At 39.7% G+C, this 26,571-nt stretch overlaps 1 protein-coding gene across 6 annotated transcripts in view; it reads right to left on the bottom strand.

Moving 5' to 3' along the window:
• The window catches only part of Amph (amphiphysin), a 180,195-nt gene that overhangs the window by 38,090 nt on the left and 115,534 nt on the right, over positions 1-26,571 (bottom strand). For all 6 annotated transcript variants that reach the window (XM_057787207.1, XM_057787208.1, XM_057787212.1 and 3 more), the window contains exons 6-11: positions 20,620-20,727; positions 18,835-18,920; positions 9,163-9,238; positions 8,459-8,541; positions 5,535-5,673; positions 4,247-4,375 (exon numbers count right to left, since the gene is read on the bottom strand). In XM_057787207.1, the coding sequence (XP_057643190.1) occupies positions 4,247-4,375; positions 5,535-5,673; positions 8,459-8,541; positions 9,163-9,238; positions 18,835-18,920; positions 20,620-20,727 (621 nt within the window). The remainder of the gene's footprint in view (positions 1-4,246; positions 4,376-5,534; positions 5,674-8,458; positions 8,542-9,162; positions 9,239-18,834; positions 18,921-20,619; positions 20,728-26,571) is intronic.

The raw sequence follows: 26,571 nt of genomic DNA, 5'->3' as shown, positions 1-26,571 counted from the left end.
ATGTTTCATTTTTGAACATTTTGTTGTATAGAAATTGAAAGGTCACATCAATGGAGGAACATGAAACATAAAGTTGAAGTGGCTGCAGAAAGGTTTTGAAGATGGGAATTGTTTTTATTACTGGCCAAAGAAACAAACTTCAGAATACAGAAATGCACGAACAGCTGGGAGGGTGTAACGGTAATACTTTAACATCCTACATTTCTTGTGTAGGAAAGCTGCTTGTGTGTTACTGTGTGGGCCCTCTTTTAAATGAATAATGCATTCTTATTACTAGGTTAAAACTACATTTACTAAGTTATTTTTAATATTTAGGGATAGATTTTTATCATTCTTGTACATTATTTTAAAATGTAAGCATTTTCAGTTTAATCAAACTCAAAACATTTTTTTACTTTAGTTATGTGTCCCTTTTGTTATGTTTCTAGTGATGTCTATTCATTGTATAAAGTGAAGGCTTTCATAAACATCTTTTCAACTAAGTATACTTTGGCCATTTTCACCCCATATGCCTTACTTTCTCCCACCACTCCTAGTCTCCATAATAGTATATTATCAGTGTTTTAATAAATAAAGCTTGCCTGAATGTCAGTAAAAAACAGCCTCAGTAGTCAGCCAGACAGGCCCCAAAGTTGTTGTACACACCTTTAATCCCAGTAGCCATACTAGTTAGCCATAGACTGGGCGGTAGTGGTGTAGGCCTTTAATCCCAGCACTAGAGAGGAATATAAGACAGGAGGAGACAGCTCCCATGCTTAGTCTCATACTGAGGATTTGTGGAGGCAGGATCACCAATTTAGTCTGAGGTAGAGGTAAGAGGCAGTGGCTGGCTGCTTTGTTTTTCTGATCTTCAGGTTGAACCCCAATTTCTATCTCTGGGTTTTTATTATTTGTGCTATATGTCTCTTTCTTTTCCTAGACAATTTTGCTTCTTCTTTTATGTCATATAATATATATTTACATAATATATTATATATGTCCCTATTGCTTCTTTTCATATTATATAAATATTTATGCCCCAAACTCTCTCATCTATATCATATATATGCTCCAATATTAGTCTTTAGCTTTCCATTTTTCCAGCATGATTATTTCCCATATAGTTTTAAAATTTCATAGACATTGTTCTTTCAAAAACACTTCATTTGCCGGGCGGTGGTGGCGCATGCCTTTAATCCCAGCACTCGGGAGGCAGAGGCAGGTGGATCTCTGTGAGTTCGAGACCAGCCTGGTCTACAAGAGCTAGTTCCAGGACAGGCTCCAAAAACCACAGAGAAACCCTGTCTCGAAAAACCAAAAAAAAAAAAAAAAAAAAAAAAAAAAAAAAAAAAAAACCACTTCATTTGTCAGTAATTTAAATATTAAAATATTTAAATACTAAAAGTGATTCCCATGTTCTTCGGAAAGATGGAACATGTAGTTGGAAGGGAGTTTGGAAGCAGTGGAAGAAGGACTGTTGGAGACGGCTGTCATCAAAATAGACTATATAAATGTGTGAAGAGCAATAAATAATATATATTTATATCTAATAATGTCCCATACAGAATTTTGCCAAGTATTTGCCTACAAAAGTATCATGTTTCCCACATAGCAAACAGATTATTAGAAGAAAGCGGTAACACAAAAACAAGCTCTGTGCCTCCATGAAACACAATTTGTTTACCAAATCTTGAGACCAAGATAATAGGAGAGCTGGACATCATGTGGAAAGCAGCTCTGAATTGTTATGATGGATAAGTAAAGCAGGGAAATGCCTGCCACTGTCTATTAAACCCAGAACTCTGTGGGAATGTGCTCCCTTTCCGGGGCGTCCGCCAGCCGGTCAGGAAGACACTCACCTCTCCAGTGTATCTTCTGGAGGAATTAGAGAAGGGGTGAATTATTACCAAAATATACGATATTAAATCCTCAAATAATTAATAAAATCTAAAACATAATAAGGATTCATGTACAGGATTGCTTTTTACTGTTTAAGTTCTTGGGAGGGAAGATGAGGTAAGGATAGGTTTCCTACAACAGTTTAGTTCTGAGGACAAAAAATTAGAAAATCAGAAAAGCATTTTGGTCTAAGATTCCATAGTGTCCTCTGAGTATGAAGAAAGCATTTCCCCCAGGAAATTCTGAGCTATACGTAAGGTTTGGGCCATTAGAGGGCTCTGCAGGCTTGGTGGATTTCTTTTCTCAGTCCCAAGGACACAGTTGAGAAAGTGTTGCTGCTGAGCCGATTTTTTTTTTCCATCAGACAGGATAGATTTTGCTTCTTACATTGGCAGCATCTGGCCAGGATGAACACAATTGTTTTTCTTTCCCATTAAGTGCATGATAAAAATAGCCATCTGCAGCCATAAACGATCTTCTAAATGCAGGATGACTCATTTAGAAAAAAAAAAAAAAAACACACAACACTGAAAAGAATCTACATTAATATAGGGGGAAATATTCTCAGATAATTTTCGACTTTCTAGTTTTCAATACTTCATTTTTCAACAAGAATTGATATCTTTCCTCTATCATTCATTTGTCTGTGCACTGCCCAAAACATTATTACTAGATTATACAATATATTAGCTTATAATATATTACCTGATATACAGACCTTTCAATGCATCTAATATTACAAGCACATAACATGTATGTGTTCAAAAATCCTACAAGAAACATTAAAACAGTCAGATGGCTTTAAGTGGGGCAGTTATCACGCCTTGGCTTGGCTGGACAGTTCCATGAACAGAATCTGTTAATTGAATGTAATAGTCAGCTCAGCAACACCACCTTGGACCATCGGCTCAGCATCACTGATTTAGACCATGTAGACTTCCAACTGATCAAAACAGCATCTCTCAGAGTGAGGTCTCCAGACTAGTGGCTGCTGGGTGTGATAAAATGACACAGTGCTGCTTTCAGCCACAGGACAAGCAACCAAGGAAACTGTTAAAACACTGCAGAAAAGGCAGTTTCCATTTGAAACAAAACTAGATTTTTTTATCCACCTAATAATCCATGATTACAAACCAAAATATAAATCCCATTTCACGTCTCTGCACATCTTAATGTGGAACCAGGGGTCATTTCGTGGATGCAAACATTGGATATCATACTCTATGATCCAGCAACCGGATCTAGGGTGCTTCTCAGATCAAACAAAACAAAAGCAAAAACCAGAATCCCTTTTCTTTTTCTTAAATTAAAAGAAAACAGGTTAAATGATCTCTCTCACCCCCAACGAACTTCCATATGTCTCTGGTGGGTAGTAATTTCAAAATTATCTAAGGCTTCCATCCCCTAACCAACCCTGTTTCCCATCTCCTTCACTCAACAACACTAGAAAGAGTTCATGCTTCCAGAAGTACTTAAGGACTCTCCTGGCATCTGCAATTTTCAAAAGTATCTTCATTCCTCCTCTCCCCACCATGAGGGTCCTTGTAAGGGAGCCAGAAAAAACTTCAAATAAAAACACTTGAAAGGAAAGAGCACTTCTGAGCCTAGTCTTTACTTCCAACCTACTCTGTGTCTCACCTTCTTGCCATTTAAGTAGCCTCATCTCCTAGACAGGATGTCCTCGGCTAAGTACACAGGCTTCTAGTGGACTAAAGTCCCTACTTGTGATGGAATTGAGAGGATGCTATGGGTGGTAGATGCAACCGAGCAAGGACAAGACACCCTAAAATATGCTCAGTGCAATTGTTAATGTAGAAAAAAAAGAACGTGTCTCTAGCTAGTAGCAAATGTGTGGGCTGATGTAAGCTGAAAATTAACATGTAACTAAGAGTCAGAGGTTGGTACTTCCAGCTGATAGGATAGTAAGTTTCAATGCTTTTGTAAAGACAATACTATATGACATAAAATGACCAGTGAACTGAAGTTGGAATGTCAGGACTTCTTAACAACATAACCTGATTTTTCAAATGTGAAATTGGTAAATCCTCAAGGGAGGGAAGTCAGATAGAAAGAAAACACGCCAGAGTGTAAGCATGGTTATGTTGCAATGGTAAGAGGACAGCAACTCTTCTTCATTTTATACTTTTCAATATATACTGCAATGAATAATATTCTACTCAATAAATGGATATTCAAATTCTATACATTGTACATATAATGATCCCTTGTTTACACAAAGTAATAAATAAAGCCCAAGTAACCAAATTTTACTAGTAGCACAAATAGCTGCTACTTTCACTAAAGCTGACTTAAAAATCCCTCCCACCACAGTCCTTTCATAGACACCCCAGCTTCCCTGGGCACTCACCTGCGAAGGTGTCGTCACATTGATTTCTGGAACAAAGTTGTCCTCAAAGAAGTTGATGATGTTCTCCTGCTTCAGTTCTTTCGTTGGGGTCACTTTAGGCAGAGGTGGAACAGGAGGCCCTTTTCTTGTCTAGAAAGCATCAAAAACAAACATGGTAGCCAAAAGTGTTGTCTGTAACATCTTTGAGAAAGGGTCACATGAGCACAGCAAAGTGAGCAGACTGACTTCTGAATGAACTGAGTTGTACAGAGGTGCAAGCCTATTTGATTCAAGTCAAGAATGCTGTCCATTTGGGTGGCTTCTGAACACTAACAAGCAATGGTCTAATCAGGAGAAGTCAGTTCATGAGAGAAGAGTCCATACACCTGGATTTGAGCACTGCCCAGGGCTGCAGGAACTATGATCCCACATGGAGACCATACATTCTCAGCTCAACTACAAATGATTTCTCTTGTCAGCAGAAAACTGGAACTTCAAAACAAAAACTAAGCCAGTTGGTTTTCTGTCTGTCTGTTTTCCTCAGTTGAATCAATGAGACAAACCAGAAGCAATTTCCACTTCACCTTGAACTCCAGGATTTTGAAATGAGAACTTTAGACTCTATTACACATATCTTCTTACAACTTTCTGGCTCCAATGATGTTTATGAAAGCTTATACTGGACCTTGAATGTTAAATGTCCCTACGGAAATTTTTTTTTTTTTTTTTTTTTTTTTTTTTTTTTTTTTTTTTTTTTTTTTGCTCAATGTAGGGAAATCAAAAGTACTTTTTTTCTCTTTCCAGTTCCCTTTGCCTGGTCCTCACAGTTTCTTTTAACTTGTGCCAGGCTTTTGCTGAGGAACCACAACTCACATGTAACACAATATGGGTGATGGAATACTAAACCTTACTGAGGTCTTGGGCAGGGCCTTGACCCCAGGGTGATTTTTGTTTTTAAGCCTGGTAATTGAACTCAGAGCATGGGGCAAGCCAGGCGAGTGCTCCATCACTGAACAGATCCCCGGTCTCTGAAAGGTGGGATTCTAAGAGAATGTAGAGATGAATACATTCTGGTCCAAGAAGCTGGGGATGGGCAAAAAGGTCCAAAGGACTCAAACACTGAGTATAGAAGAAAAGGTAAAAATCAAATAGAAAACCAGACTCATTCCAGAGTGGTAGTAATAATGTCTAGTGTTTCACACTTTAGTCTACCCACAGAAGCATTTTCTAATGCCTGGTTACCACAGGACGATCCCAGAGAAAATCACTTCCCCATGAGTTCTACCTTGACCCCGGACACATGTCCTACCTGTGAAGGTGACCTGGGTCGCACTGGGGCAGGAGAAGCAGGTGCTAGTGTGTGGTTGGGACTGGCTGTTGGGCTGGGCAGAGGCGAAGGCTCCTCTGGGGGTGATGGTGTCTTTGCAATGCGAAGAGGACCTGAATCACTTGATGAACAGAGAGAATTGAGCAAGAAGCCTTCTGAGAAGCAGGACTTCTGTAACACAAGATGCTTTATCCCAGAGAAACCCTGAAGCTTAATATCAGTTAATCATATTCCCCACTTCCAGACTAATTCTAGTTATTAGCAATAGTAATGGATAACTGGCCCCACTTGTTGTTCCCTATGAACCAGAACCCAGCCAGGCATGATCTCTTTTCTTCAGAGCAGCCTTGCAATATTGATCCCACTTTAGGTATGCAAAAGGCAGAGTGTTAAAAAAAAAAAAAGAAAGAAAAAGAAAGACACTTTGAGTTTTACTATATTTGCATTTAGAGCATAGTACAAATGTCTTGTTCTCTCCACATGCCAAACAAGCTTCAAAGATTTCCTGACCTGGCAGTAGTAATAAAACCAGCTTCACCTTTGATACACAGGAGAATCATATTATGCTGCAATCTATAGACAATTACGCAGCAAACTGTCACTTTCATTTTCCAAGGCATCTGAGGAGAGTGGTAACAAATCTTGCGTGGGAGTGCTTTCTGATTCCATTTGAGGAGGCACCAATTACTTGTTTCTATGCTTTATGAAACAATGACTAACTCTGACACCTTGCAGTATGCCAGCAGACCACATGACAGGTGAGAGTCCACAACCTCCTGAGAAGCCACCATGTTCTAGGCACCTTGCCAGGTGCTTGGGAACAGCTTTACATGATGACTCAGATGGCAACCAGGACACATCCTACTCTCTAAGAACGTCTAAAGACAGCAGCCAGAGGGAACAGAGTCTGTGACCTACATAAGAGTACAAACAGAGCAGCATGGTCTACACATTCAGGAGCTAAGGGAGCCGGGTTCTCCAGAGAGGAGACACTATATCAGTGGTTCTCAACCTTCCTAAGGCTGCCACCAGTAAATACTCATGTTGTGGTGACCCCATATAAATTTTGTTTCATTGCTACTTTATAACCGTCATTTTGCTGCTGTCATGAATCATAATGTAAATAGCTCATATGCACGATTATCTGTTATGTGACCGCCCCAAAGAGATCACAACTCACAGGTTGAGAACCGCTGCTCTACATGATTGGGACAACCCCAGTCTATGCTCTAGTCTAGAAATTGCTCACAGAACTCACCACCTTGCTCTGCAGAGGAATACAAAAAATAAATAAATAAAAAGAAAGAAAGAGTAAGAATAAGAAGAAAGAAGGACAAAAAGAGAAAGAGACACTTAAGTGGCTATGACCCTACTTCTCGCTTTAGACGATTTTGAAATTGGTATTTTCAAAAGCATCTCTGGCTTTTATTTCCATGTGAGGAAGCCACTCAGTTTCTTAACATACTTTACTTTTACAAGATCCAAAAAATCATTTTGATATTCTTACTCCTCTCTTGTTTCTAGTTTAATAATGAAAAAAAAAAAAAACCAATGTTAGAGCCATAATTCTGTCCCTTTTTTGGCTTCCTTTAGGCCATGTCCTTCCTATGGAGAGAGAAGACACATTTGCTCCTCTGGCAGACATAGCAGGGGCTACATTTATGAGTGCTCTGACACTGACATATGGAGAGGTTGGGACTGCATCTGTCTATGAACGATTCTATAAATATATTCCTGAGCGTTTACAGTGACTGGCATAAAAAATACAAGTGAAAAATGTAGAGCTCAATAAAATCAATTTAAAAAAAAAAAACCCCACAGGGCTGGAGAGATGGCTCAGTGGTTAAGAGCATTGCCTGCTCTTCCAAAGGTCCTGAGTTCAATTCCCAGCAACCACATGGTGGCTCACAACCATCTGTAATGAGGTCTGGTGCCCTCTTCTGGCCTGCAGACATACGCACAGACAGAATATTGTATACATAATAAATAAATAAATAAATAAATAAAGCAAAAAAAACAATTAATTTAAAAAAAAAACATAAGTGCAGAATCTTAGAACCGAACATCACCTTAGAAACCATTTCATTCCACAGCACCCCACTTTTTCTATAGATATTTTTTTTTTTTTTTAATTTTTTGAGACAGGGTTTCTCTGTAGCTTTTGGTTCCTGTCCTGGAACTAGCTCTTGTAGACCAGGCTGGCCTCAAACTCACAGAGATTTTTTAAATGTGCTCTTTAACTACAGAAGTTGCTGGACTTCAACAAGAAAAACAAAACAAATTAACCACAGAGGCACATGACTAGAACCTAAAGGGCTTCTGGCTGCTAGTTCAAGGTTTACTAAGCATGGGTGGGAGAAAAGAGACTTCAAAATCATAAGAGAAAGTGGGCAATCAAACCAAGAGAAACAGCTCAGATGTGCCACTGGGCCCTTCGTCTGTGACTGACACATTAACAGCATGCTATAGTAGAGTCATAACAGAGTCACATTGTGCAGTAAATGCCAAAGCAGAGGCAGAAGGTGGAGAGGTCTCTTCCACGTCTTTCCTTCCTTCATCAGATAATAATCAGCACAAAACTTTGGAGTTTTGATTTTTCTCTACTCAGATAAAGTAAGAGGTAGAAATGATCCCTATCCCACACTACTGCTCTCGGGGCCCCATGTAAATCAGAGGCAGTTACTTAGGTCTACTGTGACCAGTAGCATATTGAGGCAACTGAAGGCCAAAAGGAAATGTAAAAGCCCCAAATCTACGGTTAGGATCTCCCCAGGTGGGAAGGCTCCTTTTGGACCTTTACAAGGTGAATAAAACAGAAAGATGTGGTCTCTAGACTCCAGATAACTCAGCACACAGCACATCACTGGCACACGGAACAGAGCGAGCTCTGAGGAGCAGTGGCCTACCTGGGAGCTCCTTGAATACTGAAGGCCTTGTCAGCATGCTGATCGCCGAGTTTTGTCATCACTTCATAGAGCTTGTGGCAAAGCTAAGGAGACAGAGGCCTATTAGCCACAGGACATCCTAATGCCCATCCATGCCATTCTCTCTTAGAAAGAAACTGTTTAATGAGAAGCTATAATTATTCTAAGAAGTAGACTGGTCTCAGGACACTTGAAATCCCATATACCAAATTTAAAATCTACAGCCAAGCTGATATAAACCAAACGCTGAGTCAATCAATTGTGTATTCACTCTAATATAAAGCAGAAGAGAAATAAACATAATATAAAATAGATTGTTCATCTTAACTCTATTAGTAGTCCCCAGGCTGCCCCGAGGAATGACAAAAACAGTAGTTAGCAACACGGCCGATGCTTTTCTGAATATCTTGAGATCAATTTTTCGTTAGTTTAGAACATCACTTGACATTCTGACTTTAACCAACAGAAGAGAAAAACAAGAGAGTGAGGCTTTGACAAGACCCTCGGAGGGTGTAGGGAGCTGTGTGTTGACAATTAACAGAAAGCAGAGCGCACGTGTGCAGAGGGTAGTAACTGCGGCCAGCTCCAGGAGCCTTGGAGGAGGGTGCATTAGTCAGGGACCCTAGGCCACGCCCTCTGCTTCCTTTGCACTGCCCTCGGTAAGGGAAACAGCCACCATCACTCACCATTGCAATTTCCTTGTGAAACTTGGCCTCAAGGCTGGAGACATTTTTGAAAGTATTGACATAAAAGCCAATTCTTCTACCATGGGGAAGCACAAATATAAGAGAGATTAGTTAGCAAGAAATGGATTTTAATGTCAATGAAACATATTAAGACTGTTTTCTATACGTCATTTTGAACAACATTGGATTTAATAACATCTTAGAACAAGCTTAACTTTTCTTAGCTGTTGAGCATACAAGCTTCCCATTGGCAACATCTCAGACACATTTGTAAAGGGAAAGTTATGGGAATGGTGCTGGGACATGAGGCAAATCCCATCTGTCTTCATCTGAGGTTCCTAAGGCAAATGGAGACTTAGCTTGCCACCCCAGGATAAATTCCAAATAAAAAGTATCTGGACTCTATTTTACTTAATTCTTTTTTTTTAACTTATCTGAGTAACAACTTTAATTTAATTCATTTTATTGTTTCAATGACATTCTCAAAAATAACTAGTGTCCTGATTTTTAAATTAGATCTGAACTCTCAATTAAAAAAAAAAAAACTAAGTAAAGACTCGGACAAAAGGACACTCAGTGATCTTCTCTTGCTTAAGCTGAGCCCTTCAGTGCATAGGATTCCAGGGAGAAGAAATGGAGAAACCATGCGGGTTGATCAAAGTGCTTTTATTTGTTCCTTCACTTGCTTCTCATGTCAATCCCCTGGGACTGTTATCATCATTTACTAGAGAAAGTAAATGGGGATTAGCTGTCCAGTGTCAGGCAATTCATGAGAAGAGAAAACCAGTATTAAAACCCCCAAAGAGGAAAAGCTAATAGAAAATCATAGAATACTTTACAAGAAATTTTTAAAACAATGACTTTTGTTATTTCAATATCAGAAAATTCTGCTTAAATTAGGTGCTTTTGAATTTTAACTAAAACAAAAACTTGGAGCCAGATTTAAAAATTAAAACCTCTGAATGAAGTGATAATTAAGTGGTAAATCTGCCCCATCAATAAGGCATTATTTTCCTGTACTTTATCTTGTACCTTAAATCCCTGTCACACTACCTTCATTTCCTATACCCACAGTCACCACGTGACCCTGACTTCACATATTTTTATTGTAACTGACTTTAAATCCCATATTTCACATATACACACATGCCGATGGACCTCTAAATCACACACACACACGGATATATATCCATATCTGTATTCTTTCTATTATGGTTCAACCATGCATGGTTCAAACCATCAGAAAACAGATGGCATCTGCACTGAACAGAGACTGTTTTCTCCATCTTATTTTCTGAACCATCCACAACAGCTATTTGCACCATGTTGTCATGGTATTAAGTCTTCTAAGCAATCTAGAGCTGATTGCAAGTGCACAGGAGGATGTGAGAGAAGGTCACGCACCAATACATCATCATTTTTTATGTAACAGGCTTCAGCAGCCATGGAGTTTTGCTTCCCCTGGGAGTTGTGGGAACCAATTCTCCACAGATACAGGAGACAAATATATATATTTGCACACATACACGTACTTATGCATATAGACTATAGTTATGAAAACCCTGGCATAGTGTGTTTGGGACACAGCTAGGACTCAGAGCAGAGACCAAGAGCTGGGAAGCAGATGGTTCTCAAGGGTGGGCTGTAAGTCACAGTTATTCACAGATCAGAGGAAGTATGTAGCTATGCTTTGAGATAGGGGAGAGGACACATCTTGAGCTTGAATTCAAAGAGACAAGGTCAGACATAGCTATATGGGAAAGGAGAGACAGTGTGGACTATCTGATAATGCCATACAGAGGAAACCACTTGCTGTGGTGTTTTCAAAGAAATGTTTCTGGAGGAGCAAACTGGAATGTATAATCCCTTTCTTAGACTCTAATCAATCTTTTCTTTGCCTAATTACTCAACAAAACCTACCTACCTCTGGGCACACCCATCATGGCGGGCTCAAGCGGTACCAAGCAGCTTAACTAGTGAGCATTTATACCAATTATATTTAAATTATAAAAGCAAAATATAAAACCACATGGGAATGGCAAGATGCCACAGTAGTTTATATGTGAATAAACATGAAATGATGAATGGATGTAGGCACAAACAGCTAAAGATCAGCCGCAAACATCTGTTTGAGAGGACACACATAGGCTGGCCAGGAAGATAGGCAGATGTTTGTCTTCTGCTTTGATAAAACACCATGACCAGGACAACAATCAGTTCATTTGGGCTTACAATTCCAGAGTAGTGAGAATCCATAGGGTGGGGAGAGCATGACAGCAGTAGCAGGGATCTGAGACCACATCTTTAACAGCAATCATGAAGCAGACACGCTGACCGTAAGGTGAGGACTTGACCTTGCGTAGACCATCCCTGGTGACACACTTCCTCTAGCAAGGCCTCACCACTTAAACCACCACAAACAGCACCACCAGCAGGGGCCAAGTGCTCAAATACTGAATACTATAGGGGATAATTTTCATTAAAACCATGACGGTGAATATTGCTTTCAGTGTCCTTTATGATAAAATTACAGAGAAGAGCAATAAATGAAATTTTATGCCTGGATCAGTATTTCATTATAATATGTTTCATATATGCAAATTCTAGTGAGAAGTTTGGATAAGGAAGCTTTGATGTCCTTGTCAGTTTATATCGGCTGAGCCATTTTCCTTCTTAACTTTGAATATTGTTTTATGTAACTTCCATAAGTTTGCTACTGAAAACATTACATATTTCAAGTTTCAATTTTGGATAAGTTAATGACAATATTTTTGTTCATGTGTTTTTCTCCCCGTTGTTTTCACCTATGCATATTTTGGACATATTTCTTAGTAATTTTACTATTCATTGGTAAAGGCTGATTTACTGCATTAAATCACTAATAAAGTTATCATAAAAGAAAAAAATGTACTTGTGATACTTGGTCTGAAATTTTCATCTTGACAGACTTTAGAAGCAGTTGGGAGACGAGCCTCTGGATACGACTATGGGTATTATCTTGATTCTGTTAAATGAGGTGAGAAGATCTGCCCATCGTAAGTGGTGCCATCCCCTAAGCAGGGAATCGTGAACTGGGTAAGAGTGGCCAGAATAAGCTGACTACTGGCATGCACGCAGTTATTGTTGTCTTCTCTAGGCTGTGGATATAATGTGACCTCGTTCCTCCAGCTTCTGCCACTGGAATTCACTGCCACAATGGACCATAACTTGGGTCTGGAGACAAATAAACCCTTTACCCTTAAGTTGCTGCTGTCACAGTATTTTATTACAGTAATAGAAACTAAGACACTAGATTTTCATGTTGAATTTTTATTTCTCTGAGAGAAACAATTGGTATAGTACCAGAAAGAAATACTATATTTTAAATAATTAAACAAGCATGTATATTTTTATAATATTGTGCTTGATTTTACAATTTAGAAGTTAAGTAGCACATGTTAATTTAGAAAATATGGTCATAGTGGTGGTGATACAACTTAACATATATAAACTTTCTCTAGTATACGAAAACAGAGACTGTTTTCAACAGGGGCCATGGACTTGTCCACAACTGCAGTCTTGGCCCCTGACATGGCACCTAGGGCACAGAATGCACATAGTAAATATGAACAAATAAATGAATGAATGAACAAATGAAAAAGTCATTGGATGGGTGCATTCTGACTGCCTTGACTTATGAAATGCCAGTGAGAACAGCGGTGAAGTACATATTTACAGGGTGTCATGCTCTGAGTGCATATATTTTCTTGGAAGACTCATTTCACAAGTTCTTCATAATAATGGATCTTGAGTCTTTACCAGTTCTCCCAAAATGCCTGGTTTATGGCATCACCTTGATGTTTCTGATTAGTTGTCAAAATGTTTTTTTTTTAAATCACCATCTCCATGTTGGCATCACAGAAGTATTTTGTTCTCATAAATGAAGGAAATATTTGGAAACAGAGCAGATGGCATATGCAAACCTATACACGTTTCCCTCCAGGATGCACCAAGAGAATTCTGCACATCAGGTGGAGGAGGACACGGCTTCCCCTGTGTTTCTACCACCTTCCCTGCCATGGAGATGGGTACAGAAAGGGGAGTATTCTCGCAACTTTTCCCCAGATGCTGAACCCAATCACACTCCTGCAGCTAAACACTTAGCCTCTTCACATTTGAGCTGCAACCCCAACCCAACCACTCTGCATAGGCCAAGTCTCATGGGTCCACTCTCTTTCACTCATTCATAACATTAACCCAACAGAACTCTACACCCAGGCTACTATCTACCATAAAAGCAGGTACACATAGAATGGCCCAGACATCTTAATTATGCCTGTTCTTCCACATCTATGCCAGATCTATGCCAAATCTATGCCTCATTCTCATTGTTCCATCTGTGAACTGGGGCAACCCAGGGTCTCACATCCAATCTATCCCAGGCAAAAATCCTTTATTGCATTTGCAAGTATCTGTGACTCTATTTTTAAAACTTATGTATAATTACTACGTCTTTCTGGCTTTTTGTAAACGTTTTTATTCAAAATTTTTTCAAACAACATATTTTGATCATGTTTTCTCCCTTATGTTATTTCTCACTCTCCCTAAAACAAAAGCAAAACACACACATTTAAAACCTCCACAAAACGATAAAAACAGAAAACAAAATGAAACAAGCAAAAACCCAATAAGACAAAAAAAAATGTCCAAACAAGACAAATAAAAGTCTACAAAAATACCATCGGGTTTGTTTTGTTTCCCAACTGCTTCTGGGCCCAAGGCCAACCTTTAAGTGTAATGTGTACCCAATAAGACTCCATTGGAGAAAACTAGATTTTTAACTTTTTTCAGCAGGTATCAGTTGCAGATAGCTTCTTGGTTAGGGGTGGGAGTCTGTGATCACTTCCCCTTCTCAGTGCTGGGACTTGGTCTGACTTGAGCCTGTTCAGGCCCTGTGCACGCTGCCACAGTCTGTGTGAGTTCATATGTGCATCAATCCTATTGTGTCTTTAAGATGCTGCTTCCTTGGAATCATCCATTACCTCTGACTTTTACAATCTGTCTGCCACTTCTACATAGATCCCTGAACCTAAAGGGGAGGAAGACTCTGATGAAGACATCTTATTTATGACTGGGTGCACCAGACTCTCTCACCCTGAGCATGAGGCCACTATTTCTTTATTCCAGGTAACAGAGTCCACTGGGGTCCAGTCCTTTTCAAGCCAGAATCTCGTAAAATAGCCCCCAGCCCTGTCTGACTAGTTTATCAACACCCTCACACAGTTCCAAGTGGCCACTCATCCCAAACATCCTCGGGCCAATATTCCCCCATTGCACTGGCACCGTCATCTTCTCAAAGTGACAAGAGTTGATTTTTCAAAGATTAACTTTTTCTATCAACTCTCTATATTTGCTGCATGATTCCTTATGCCCATCCTAAAATCAAGACTTTCAAACCAAATATCCACTGTGCTGTTTCCTCACACCTGATGGAGTCATCAGTGCCTGCCATGGAGCCTCTGATCCCTCCAGTCACTGAACCCTTTTTGGAAGTTTAGCAAAGGTGAAATGTCATTATTTCCCCTGAACTTGATCTTCCTATTGTAATTGGCACTCATGGAACACAATCATCATTGGCCTCTTCTCCATTCACAGCTTCTTGAGGTTCTACTTCCCTTCAGGGCCCGGATAGAGCTCTGATTATTTCCTCTCAGAGTTTCCTTCAGGGCTTCTTGACACTGCACACGGTTTCACACAGCCACTCAGGCATCTGGGCATCTACGTCGCCTATACTTAGTGTTTCCTACCTTCCTTTCTGAGCCCCACTCGCTGTTACCTTAATAGACTTCCTAATGATTCTTCAAACATAGCACACTTAAGATGGGACTCGGTGCATCCCCAAACCTTCATTTTCAGCATGTACTAAATCTACGAGGGAAGCTTTCCTCATGTCTGAAGTTACACTGGCCAATCAGCAATGTCAGTCACCATTATGCTAGCTTTGTCTGATATTTTACTTTTTGTTTCTATTTATCCTTCACATCAGGCTGTAAGAAAAAAAAAACTTTCAGTGTGAGATCTATAACACCTTAAAGAAGAGAGATACACAGTGGTGGCTAATAACTATCTGACAAATAAGTGAATCTCACCTCAGTCTTAGTTCTGCTCTCTCCCCATAATTCCCTCCTTAGCATTTGCTTTCCAATCAACCTCATGACACTTTACACTAAACTTCAAAGAACTGGAGCTGGGAGAGATGCCTTAGCAGTCAAGAGCACTGACTGCTCTTTCAGAGGACCTGAGTTTAGTTCCCAACACTCGCATGGTAGCTCACAACCATCCCTAACTTCCCAGTTCTAGGAGACCCGACACCTTCGTCTGACTTTCATGGCTACCAGACAATGTGGTACTTAGAAATACATGTAGGCAAAATATCCATACACATAAAAAGCCCTCAAAATTAAAAGCAGTTCCAAGAATCTAAAATCTACAATACCCATGCCTTTAAGTGTGCACTCTTCAACTTGGAATATTTGTTCACCAAATATTGACTTCAAACACTTCAGCTTAAGCATTCCCTACAGCATCCCCCTTCTTTATAGCAATGCTTTAGAGCCACGTCCTTTGAACCACAAGCTTGGTGAAAATATAAATATAGGTAGGAGGTAGAATAGTTGTGTAGTATGAGTGAGACTCTAAGTTCAACCTCCAACAATTCCCCCAATTAAAAGATTTGTCACTCATATTAGTTTAATTAAACACTGATTGGTCAGTAGCTAGGCAGGAAGTATAGGTGGAATGACTAGACTAGGAGAACTCTGGGAAAAGGAAAGGCAGAGACAGTCACCAGCCAGATGCAGAGGGAGCAGGATAAGAATGCCTTGAATGAGAAAAGGTATCAAGCCATGTGGCTAAACATAAACAAGAATTGTGTGTTAAAGTTATAAGAGCTAGCTAATAATAAGGCTGAGCTAACAAGTCAAATAGTTTGTAATTAATATAAGCCTCTGTGTATATATTTGGGACTGAACAGTTTCTGGACTGGGTGTAACAGAAACTTCCATTTACAATAAATAATACAATCTTTTGCAATCTATATCTTTCTCTGTGTAGTAGATTATTCCTTTAAACATATATATGTGTGTGTACATTTGTACATGTGCATATTGTGTCTGATGGTAGAACTCTCACCTCATATTTTAAAACAATATTAAGTTCTTTCACTGAAACTGCAGGTCACCAATTGACCAATCGATGGTTGGCAAACTCCAGAAAGCCATCTCTCTGGCGCTCAGGTTGGTACAAATGCATGCCACTACACCCAGCTCTATTTGGCAATAGGAATCTGACATCAGGTTCTCATGCTTGCATGGAGAACACTTCACAGACTGAGACATCTCCCTGGACCTTACTTCTCTTCTTTATACATCCAAACTTTTGAAACAATTTTCTTTGCAGGGAAGCAATGGACATTAAAAGAACAAAAGAAATAAAGAGCAAACTAAAGACAAGCATCAAGCTTAATACCATCCACCTTTTAGATTCAAAGATGCAAACAGAGCGAAAGGAAAAGAATGGAAAAGGGAGATGAGAAAGGTACCATGTAAAGAGTGAGCAACAGAGACTTGGAGTAGGTATCAGACAAACATTTATTAAGAAAGATAAAAGATTATACTATATAGCTCCATGCGGTGGTGTACACCTGTAATCCCAGCACTTTGGAGGTAAAGTCAAGAGTGATGTAGGATTCCCCACTGTATCTTGTGAATATGTTTTATCACTGTTAAGAAGCTACTTTGGCCTATGGCAGGGCAGAATATAGAAAGGCAGGAAGTCCTGATGGAGGAGGGTCGTACGTCTATTGGTTAATAAAAAAAAACTGCCTTGGCCTTTAATAGGATAGAAAATTAGGTAGGCGGAGTAGACGGAACAGAATGCTGGGAGAAAGAAGCCAAGTCAGTCAGTCGCCATAGCTCTCCTCTCCAAGATGGATGCAGGTTAAGATCTTACCAGTAGTGGTGGTACACAGATTATTAGAAATGGGTTAATCAAGATGTGAGAGTTAGCCAGTAAGAGGTTAGAGCGAATGAGCGAAGCAGTGTTTAAAAGAATACAATTTGTGTGTCATTATTTTGGGGGCATAAGCTAGTCAGGCGGCCGGGAGCGGGGGCAGCAGGAACGCAGCCCGCAGCTTCTTACTACAAAATCCAAGCAGAGATAGGCGAGGAAAGAAGGTAGAGTCAGGGTGATGTCATTTAGCTGTAAAAGGTGAAAGACGCCAGTACCTTACTGGTAATTCACAGCCTTGAGGCAATACACAGATTAATAGACATGGGTTAATTTAAGATGTAAGAGTTATCTAGGAATATACCTGAACCATTGGTCAAACAGTGTTGTAATTAAAAGAGTTTCTGTGTGGTTATTTGGGTCAGGGAGGCTAGGAAATGTAAGCACAGTCTCCATTTATACAAGAGGATCAGGAATTCAAGGTAACCTTTGTTATAAATCAAGTTAAAAGCCAGCCTGGGCTACATGAGACCTGGTCTCAAAGCAAGCAAACAAAAACATAGAACATTTTATAAGAATATCCTCAATAATATGCACATCTGAAAAAGGAGTAAAGTGGATTTTTTAAAAGCTGACAGAACAAAAGAGGAAAACTGGGCCTGAAAATAGTTAATGCCAATAACTCAGCTTCAGTAATAAATAGAATAATTAGGCAGAAAACAGAGAATTGAAGACCCAATGAATACCACAGCACAATGGGAAACAGTGAATAATTTCTGAATGTCTAACATGAGTTTGATGCAGGAATTCAAGCATTTATCACTGAGTACATGTTCACTGCTGCATGGCCCATCCTGTGCATTTCCTCATAGGAGACACTAAAGATTAAAACTGCTGACTTCATTTTCAGGCTTGAGCAATGTCAATAGGAAAAGAACTATGTGCTTATGAAAATTCAGGACTGTGTGCAATTTCAGTTAAAGAGTGCAGCAGATAAAAGCAGCGGGAAATTAAGTTCACATATGTGGTTACTTTCTTCAGGGCCACCAGCAATTTAGAAGGTAGGGAAGAGATTAACAGTAATACAGAATGGCGAACAGAGTTCTGTTTGAAGGGCTGGTGGCACGGAACTGTTTCTGAGAACTAGCAACTTCCTGGTCCTACCACTGAGTAATAAAAATGGAATAAAACACATAAATCTCACTTGATACCATGAGAACTGTGGAATGCCTGTGAATACGAACAGCATTTGGTACAGGATTAGAGCCCAGGTTAATGGTCCAAAGAACAAGGTCAGAGACTAGATGAAGTCTAAGGATAAGGGAAATCCAACCAAGAGCTGGAGTGGTCTTACTCTAAGTCTTAAGATCAGGGGAAATTTTCCTAATTAGAATTTGAGTTTTCACCGAGAAATCTATCAGGGTTTAAATATCTGCCAGGCACATATAGCTATTTCATTAAAATGAGATACAAGGAAATAAATATAAGATTCCTCAGTCTCCCCAACCATATCCAGAGAATTCATTAGATATATGTGGCAAGTGGTTTCCATATTGGAAATCATAGGTGCAGAACTTTTCCCAGCCAACACAGAGGCATTATAGACAAGGAAGGTGACACGGGGGAAGTCACTTCTCTTGGACTGCTAAAGGTGGAATGTGCAAACTGGAGCAGAAGCATGTTTACCTTGACCACAATGATGGTAATTCTTCTTGTAAGTCAACGTTGAACTCTTCAAACACTTTCTGAGCTTTCTGGAACTCTTCTTCTGCCTAGAAAAGACACACAGCATGTTGGCACACAAAGGGGTCATTCCTATGCAGAAAAGATCACTTCGTATTAAATAAGAATTGTCTTGTGATACTCTGAGAAGACTTTGAGAAGAAATATTTGTTGAAAACCATTCCATTTTGCTATTAAATATGACATGGTAAGATTCACAGGAAAGCCAGTTGCTATTTTTCCAGGCTTGTTCTGATTTGTTAACTCTACAAAATGCTATATTGCCTCTACCAATCTCTGCTGTGGATACTACTCATGAACGCTCTTGTAGAAAAGTCAAAGCCCCATGGAACGTCTAAATCATTACCAGATGTATTTTCAAGATAGACTTATAATTCGCTGTAGAACACACTACAGAGAAAACTATCCCTTCACCATATAAGAAAGCAATGACCCACAGGCTGGAATTCCAATGGTACAGCCTTGACAGATTTACCTTTTGTACTGCCTTGACTTGGATACATAGGAAATAAAGACAATATAGATGAAGTGCTCTACAGAGCCTGGCCTCTGTGAGGCTTTGCTTGAAGGGCAGCTGCTATCTCATGTGCTTAGGAAGTGATGGGTAATTCATGCAGGATCTGCTCAGGGTGGGTGTACAGAAGAAGGAAAGGAGAGAGGAAAAAACTTGAAAGTTGACAAGGGTGGACAAGTAATTTATTTCCAAACTGAAGATCTTGCTTGTCATACTAGGGGATTGGGGTTGGTTTTTTTTTTTTCCTAATGGGGGCCACTAAGAGAGGTAGGCAGTAGGGAACCTGATCTAGAGATGCCATGTTGGAAGATGACTTGGCAATGGTGTGTGGTAGAGAAGACAAACGAAGACTGGAATCCAAGGGAAGAGTGGAGAGCTGATATCATTTAGCTGGCATCTCCAATGTCCACATAATCGTGATGGCTTAAATGAGATGATCCTCATAGACTCCAGCATTTGAATAATTGGTCCTCAATCAGTAATGAGGTTTAAGAGGCTTGGGAGGTATAACCTTGATGGAGGATATATGCCACTGGTGGGGAGGGGCTGGTTTTGGAAATTTAAAGACTTTCAGAGTTTGACTTTGATCTCTCTGCTTCCTGCTTATGATGTAAAGTATGACCTCCCTGATATCTGCTCCAATTGCTATGCCTGCCTGCTGTCATACTTCCCCACTGTGGTGGTGATGGATGCGTACCTGTCCAATACCCAAAGCCCCAAATAGCCTTTCTTCTACAAGTTGCCTAGGTATGGTGTTTTATCACAGCATTAAGAAAGGAACTATTACAATGATAAGAGCTGTAGAAATGAATCTTCTCCAAGAAACTGATGTTATGCAAATGTAGCTTCTGTCTTATTTTCAGTTGAGAGTTCTGTCTAAGAATGCCAAGGTTGGCCTCCCACCTGAATCTATGTTTTGGCAAAGTTCATGGACCATAAAGAAGTGCAGAAACTCTCCTGGGTTTCTTTGAACTTGAAGCACTGCAAAAGGCTCAAATTTATTCTGATCAAAATGTGTCAGTCATGGATCTCACTTATAATAACATGAAAAAAACCTTATTTTAATTAAAGTTACTTAGAAAACTGTGATTTAGTTTGAATTCTATCCTGATTGCAGTCTTCCTTTAAAAATGGAAATGTCCAACTTTTAAAAACAAGGCTGCTACAAGCCTCAAGATTTGAAGAGTGAAGTCACTCACTGGATGCAACCCTACCTTGGAGATCCGACTCTCATCCTTCCTTTTGGAACTCTGCAGAGCCTCCAAGTGATGGCGAGCACTGTCATAGTCCACGAGCTTCCTGCTGCGCTTAGCGATGCGATTCTGCAAACATAGACAACACATGACCTGAAGGGGAGGTGGTCACAGAGTCTATGACTGCCAAAAGTCAAAGGTCAAATGCTTTCTGGGTCAAAAGCAGCTGAAGACTTTACAAGAGTCATTGCATTTACATATGTTTCTGCCTGTGTGAGTATAGTTAAAGAACAATCTACAGGAGTCTGGGCTCTCCTTCTACCACGTGACTTCCCTGGGATTGAACTCAGGTGGGTCGTCAGGCATGGTGGCAAGCACCCCCACCTGCTGAGCCATTGAACCATCTCACTGGCATGGAAGGTGAGGATTTTAACAGAAGATAGAGGTGAGCAGCAATATGAGTAGGAAAAAAGACAGCTAGAAATCAAAACAAAGCTTCTAGACCTTTGTACTGTAAACAATGTCCCTTCTGCAAATAATGAGACTGATCATGAGCAGTTAAAGTTACATGTTTCCATCAAAGAACAGGAAATCCCAGAGTGTTTGGAGTATCAGGCAAACCTGGACTCTCTATTAGCGTCTATGGTTACTCTTAATATGCTTGCAGTCTGAAGACAGGAGAAAGCCACATAAGGTTTTGTTTTATGATTATAATAGCATACTAACTGCAGTTCCCTAAGACAGCTTTACTCTCTAATAAATCTTTTTTCAGTATGTCATTGTCCTTGAAGTTTTAGAAACTAGAGCTAATATATCACTTTGGAAATGCTGGGGTCCAGTACACAGGGGCACTACTCATGAGCTAGTTCATTCATAGGGCCACCCCACTGAGGAATTTTCACAATCCTAGTCCAGAAATCCTGAACCACTAGCTATGGAGTGCTGTACAACACAACCCCAGTCCCATGACCACGTTTTTGATCAGGACTGAACATTGTTCAACCAGGACCATCTTCATTTGTCATCTATATGACTCCTCCTTGCTTACGAATCATATAGTCAGAAACTATACACATTTACCCACATTTAAATTCCCAGAGCTGTATAGTAGCCAAGATGGTCTGTTCACCCTCATACGGAACAAGTTACTTTGCATGAAGATGCCCATAAGGAAACTCACCCTAAGCAGAAAAGAGCTTCTCCAGGATGGAGTCCCCCACAGCTCAAGGCCCCTGTACTTCAAGTGATGCTCTGCTGAGTACCTAGTCCATCGCCCTCTCACTCTGTGCTCTATGAATTATTCTCCCTATTCTAGACTAATGAATGAATTTTGTCATTGCTTGCTATTATAATAGCTAATCTACTATAATAAGTTATCCATACAGAAACATAAAGAAGAAAATTGAAAGAGAGCTAGGCATTCCTGGCACCCATAGCTTATTTTGGGAAGTCACATCCATCCTCAGAAATGTATAAGAAGAGACTCCTATTTCTGCTACATGGGCTACAGATTCCTCTCTTCAGAAACCCTCTGTTGATATTCTCCTGCAGGGGGGAAGCAAACAATCTCACTTCTTTCATTTAGGAAGTCTGAGCACTTAACAGGAACCACAGGAAGGCTTTCATAAAGGTGAACTTCTAAGAAAGAATGGTTTGGAAAAGCATTCCACCCAAAACCCGGGAGCAAAAGCATACATGACCTGGAAAAACAAGCTCCTATCAAGAGCAAAACCAATAGGCACTCTGTCCTCCTGAGATGCAACAGTAGATCTAGCCTGAGAATTTTCTTCCCAGATCTCTCATTACTTAAATTTGGTGCTATGTCCTGCCTGCTACTTCTCCATCATGAGATCAGATCGTCATTCCAGCAATAGGGACAATTAAAAACTGAGCTTCAAGATGGCTTGTCAGGGACGCTTGCAGAGAATGTCATTCAGAGACACAAGAGGAACTTGTCATAGTTCACATGGTCACACTGGGCACGGTGATACATGACAGCATTATCATGTTAGAAGCTGTTAGAAGGGGGAGCAGGAGGCTCACGAGTGTGAGGGAAGTGTAGCCTGCTAGGGATATTTTGTCTGAAAACCAGTAATAGAATGGAGTCATTCCAGCCCTTTTAAAAGTTAGTGAATCTGATTATGGCATATTAGTGATTACTATGAATTAACTTTACATTAACTGAATGTCCTCTAACTTTGGCTTCTTTTTTGTTTTTTGTTTGTTTCTTTGTTTTGGTTTTTTCAAGATATGGTTTCTGTGTGTAGCCTTGGCTGACAACAACTCTCTTTGTAGACTAGGTTGACCTCAGAGATCTGCCGCCTTTGTCTCTCAAAAGCTGAGATTGAAGGTGTATGCCACCTGCACCTGGCCCTAACTTTAACTCTTAATTTGTGTTCATTCCACCTATGTATTTCTTTCCAGACTGAATGTGGGGCAGAATGAGAGAGTGACAGAGAGAGAAGGGGGAGACACAAACAGACAGAGAGACAGAGAGAGGAAGAGAGAGGGAGAGAGAGAGAGAGAGAGAGAGAGAGAGAGAGAGAGAGAGAGAGAACTGTAACTATGATTCTATGCTGAAGCTCTGGCAGGGAAGGTGATACCCTAAAACAGAATCTGTGTCCCTCCCTTTCAGTAGTCAAACTATTGAGACAATGGACTCCAAAGAATTAAAATTCCTCTTAAATGCCATGCATGGGGAGGGACACCTATAGCTGTAGCACCAGCCAAAAGAGGAACTGGCTTTATAAGAAGAGATTTCACAGTTCCAGAATCTTACCCCACAGTTAAATTAACTTATGCAATACTTTCTGGTTTTTCACGTCACAAGTTTTTTTTTTTTTTTTTACCATCGTCTCAGGAAAGACCGAAGTTGTCTCCTATTTACAGTGATGGCCAAATTGTAAGAGAATCCATTTTATTTTTTATCAGTTCTGGCTCCATTGTTTGTATTAATATCCAGGGAAACTGGGCATCTGGTTTGTGAACCTAAGCGCTCAGTAACAGAAGTATACATCTGAGAAAACTAGAAGGGACAATTGCTGACCCGTGGACACCCAGGCCTGTCCTAGTCAGACTCTTCAAAGCCAATGACAACGAAAAGCATAGGAGAAGAAAAGTGACTGAACAAGACACAATAATATGTATGGATGACAATGAGACAATAGAACTCATCATTCTGTAAGCTAAGATAAAAAGTAATTTAAAACTGAAACCATAAGAACTACATACAGCAAACTAAGCTTTAGATGCCATACAAGTCATAAAGCAATGACCTTGCTGTAAAATATTTAAAAAATAAGATTAAAAAAAAATCTCAAGACAGACTATAGCCAGTAAAAATAACTTCCAAAAATGAAGGTGAAAGAAAATTAATTACAGACAAACAAAAATAGGGAATTCATTCTGAGCATATTGCTTTTAATATCATAAATGGAACTCCATGACACAGTAATATAAATGGCAAATCAAAGGCAAACACATACAACTGCCTTCATTTTTAATTCCATGTAAACATTATTACCTAGCTGAAACAACAGCAGCAAAACAGAAGGAATGTATCATGGAGCTCATAACACATGTAGAGGGAAATATGAATAAATCATAGCACAAATGGGAGGAGGACTAGAGTATATAATGGCTTCGTAGATGATGTATCAAATGCTATAAACTGTGTGGAGTTAAATATGACAGTTGAAATGCATATTTATAAATGCATAGTGATCACTAAAATGTTTAGAGAAGTGGAACCAATAAATAAATAGGATAAGACACACGAAATTCTGAGATCCAGACTTAGATTACTTAAATAGCTTGAGAGAAGATTTGACAGCCATCTAGTTGTGCCCAGCTGGTCTAAAAATAAACACCATTTTGTGAGATGACATTTGAAAACCTTTTCAATTGGATATACTAACACAAGGAAAAACAATATTAATAATGTATTTATGGTTTTCCATAACACAGTAACCACTGAAGAGTCTGCACAGCAGCCTACCGTATGAATGTGGTAAGGATTACTCCTGTTTAACTCACGGGTAATTGAGTTACATGAGATTAACCTGTAATTTGCCTAGAACTATCCACCATGCCTGATCTTAGCACGAATTAAATCAGAAATCCACTCCACCGATCGACACCAGGAGTAGATGAGGTAAGAGAAACAGAACTCAAGAGGGCAGCTGACTCCAGGGAGTGTGAGTGCAAGGTGAGCAGAGCCAGAGACCACACCTTCTTCCAATTCGCATCTTCTGAGCTCTCTCCTGCCTGCCTTCTGTCAGCCCTACCCCATTCCTAGGACTCTGCTAATGCCCCTCCCAATGCTTCCACAGACTCCGCTAATTATTCCTGCCACTCAGCACAACTTCTCCACAGCCCGCTGACATGGTGACAGGTAGGTTCAGAAGGTTATTCAAACTAAGCAGCTTCAGATCTTAATTTGCATTTCAATGATATTTTTCTGTTACTACTACTTCCAAATAGCAATGAAATGCTTCAAGACACACCCAGAGTGGCCTTATGGTAGTCACTGAGCTAGTCTGAGTGGGGGAGAGTGAATCCCTTCAACAAGGCTGGTGGATCTCTTGTGCCAGACAGGTGATAAAGCTCATTTCATTGTTTTTAACAAGCACCTGACTGTTTACTTCTATGGGGCAGAAGCTTGAGCATCGTTCAGTGTCCCCAGAGTTCTATACAGATGTGCCTCTGCCTAGGGACATCTTTAATATTTCCCAAATAACAAATCTTGAGCTATTGAAGATTGAATTTGTCTTTGAAAAGAGCTGAAATTCAGTTACTCCCATGCTTCGAAATGAGGTGGAAGAGTGCACTGGTAATTTGGTTTTGTTCAAAAGATAAGTGAAGTGAATCTAGTGAGACATTTCCCTGTGTAACTGACAAGGTTCTCATAAGGGCAGAGGTGAATATTTTAAGACATGTCATTCACTAGACACATATAGTTGTGTGCTGGAACAAAAAATCAACCTTATTTTTTTTCCTATGTGACACTTTCAGGAGTTTGAATAGATGATAGATAGATAGATAGATAGATAGATAGATAGATAGATAGATAGATAGATAGATAGATAGATAGATGCTTCATAAGAACAGAATTAACTCAGATTAACTTTTTCTTATAACACAGCTTAATTAAGTACCCAATAGTAAATTTAATTAAATAAGTCAATTTAAGTAATAGTAATAAGTGTTAAGCAATAATAAATTTAATTAAAATTTCTTGAACTCCCTCGCTGCCCTAAATTTCTGTAGTTTAGAAAACAATTGTTACACTTTTAAAAATTCTCTAACAACCCCAATTTGGAATTCGTTTTGGCACAGTGAAGTAAATACATGATTAGTTGCTCATGCATGGCTGCCAACTTAGAATCTAAACTGCATTTTATAATAACAGCTCGCAGCTGCAAGGCTGCCTGGGTTGGTGACATGTGGGTTTTTATTATAATATTGAGTTTTAGATGTCAGGGGTACACACTGAGAACCATAACACAGGGTGCCCTGCCAGTCAAACATCATCCTCATGAATGGTACTTCACTGCACTCTGTGATAGGCTACAGTAAATGCTTGAGAATTTGCATGAGGTTTGAAATGCACGTGGCCTGTGATGTTAATAGGAGTCAGGGAAGTCACCTCTGTTCTATGCTTTGGAAACTTTCCATTTAGTTATCTTACTCACAGAGCTCCTTTCCATCAACAACCCCTTAGTACACATTCACCAACCATCGTTTTACGACCTTAGGGAGACTACTCCTACTTCCAAACTGCACGCGTTGAGCACATGTAAAATTTAAATCTGTTTACACACACACACACACACAAATAATTAAATACAGTTATTGTCCACTCTCCAAATTGTCTCTTTCCTGAGATATCCACAGAATCCCTTAATTATCTGCCATGCTACACAGTGTTCCAATCCTCTCTTTTGGCTGATGATTTTGCCAATGGAGCATGAA

The sequence above is a fragment of the Chionomys nivalis genome, chromosome 13 (genome assembly GCF_950005125.1).
Source record: "Chionomys nivalis chromosome 13, mChiNiv1.1, whole genome shotgun sequence".
Taxonomy (NCBI): Eukaryota; Metazoa; Chordata; class Mammalia; order Rodentia; family Cricetidae; genus Chionomys; species Chionomys nivalis.
The sequence above is the reverse complement of the archived record's forward strand: the minus strand, read 5'-3'. Positions and strand labels throughout refer to the sequence as shown.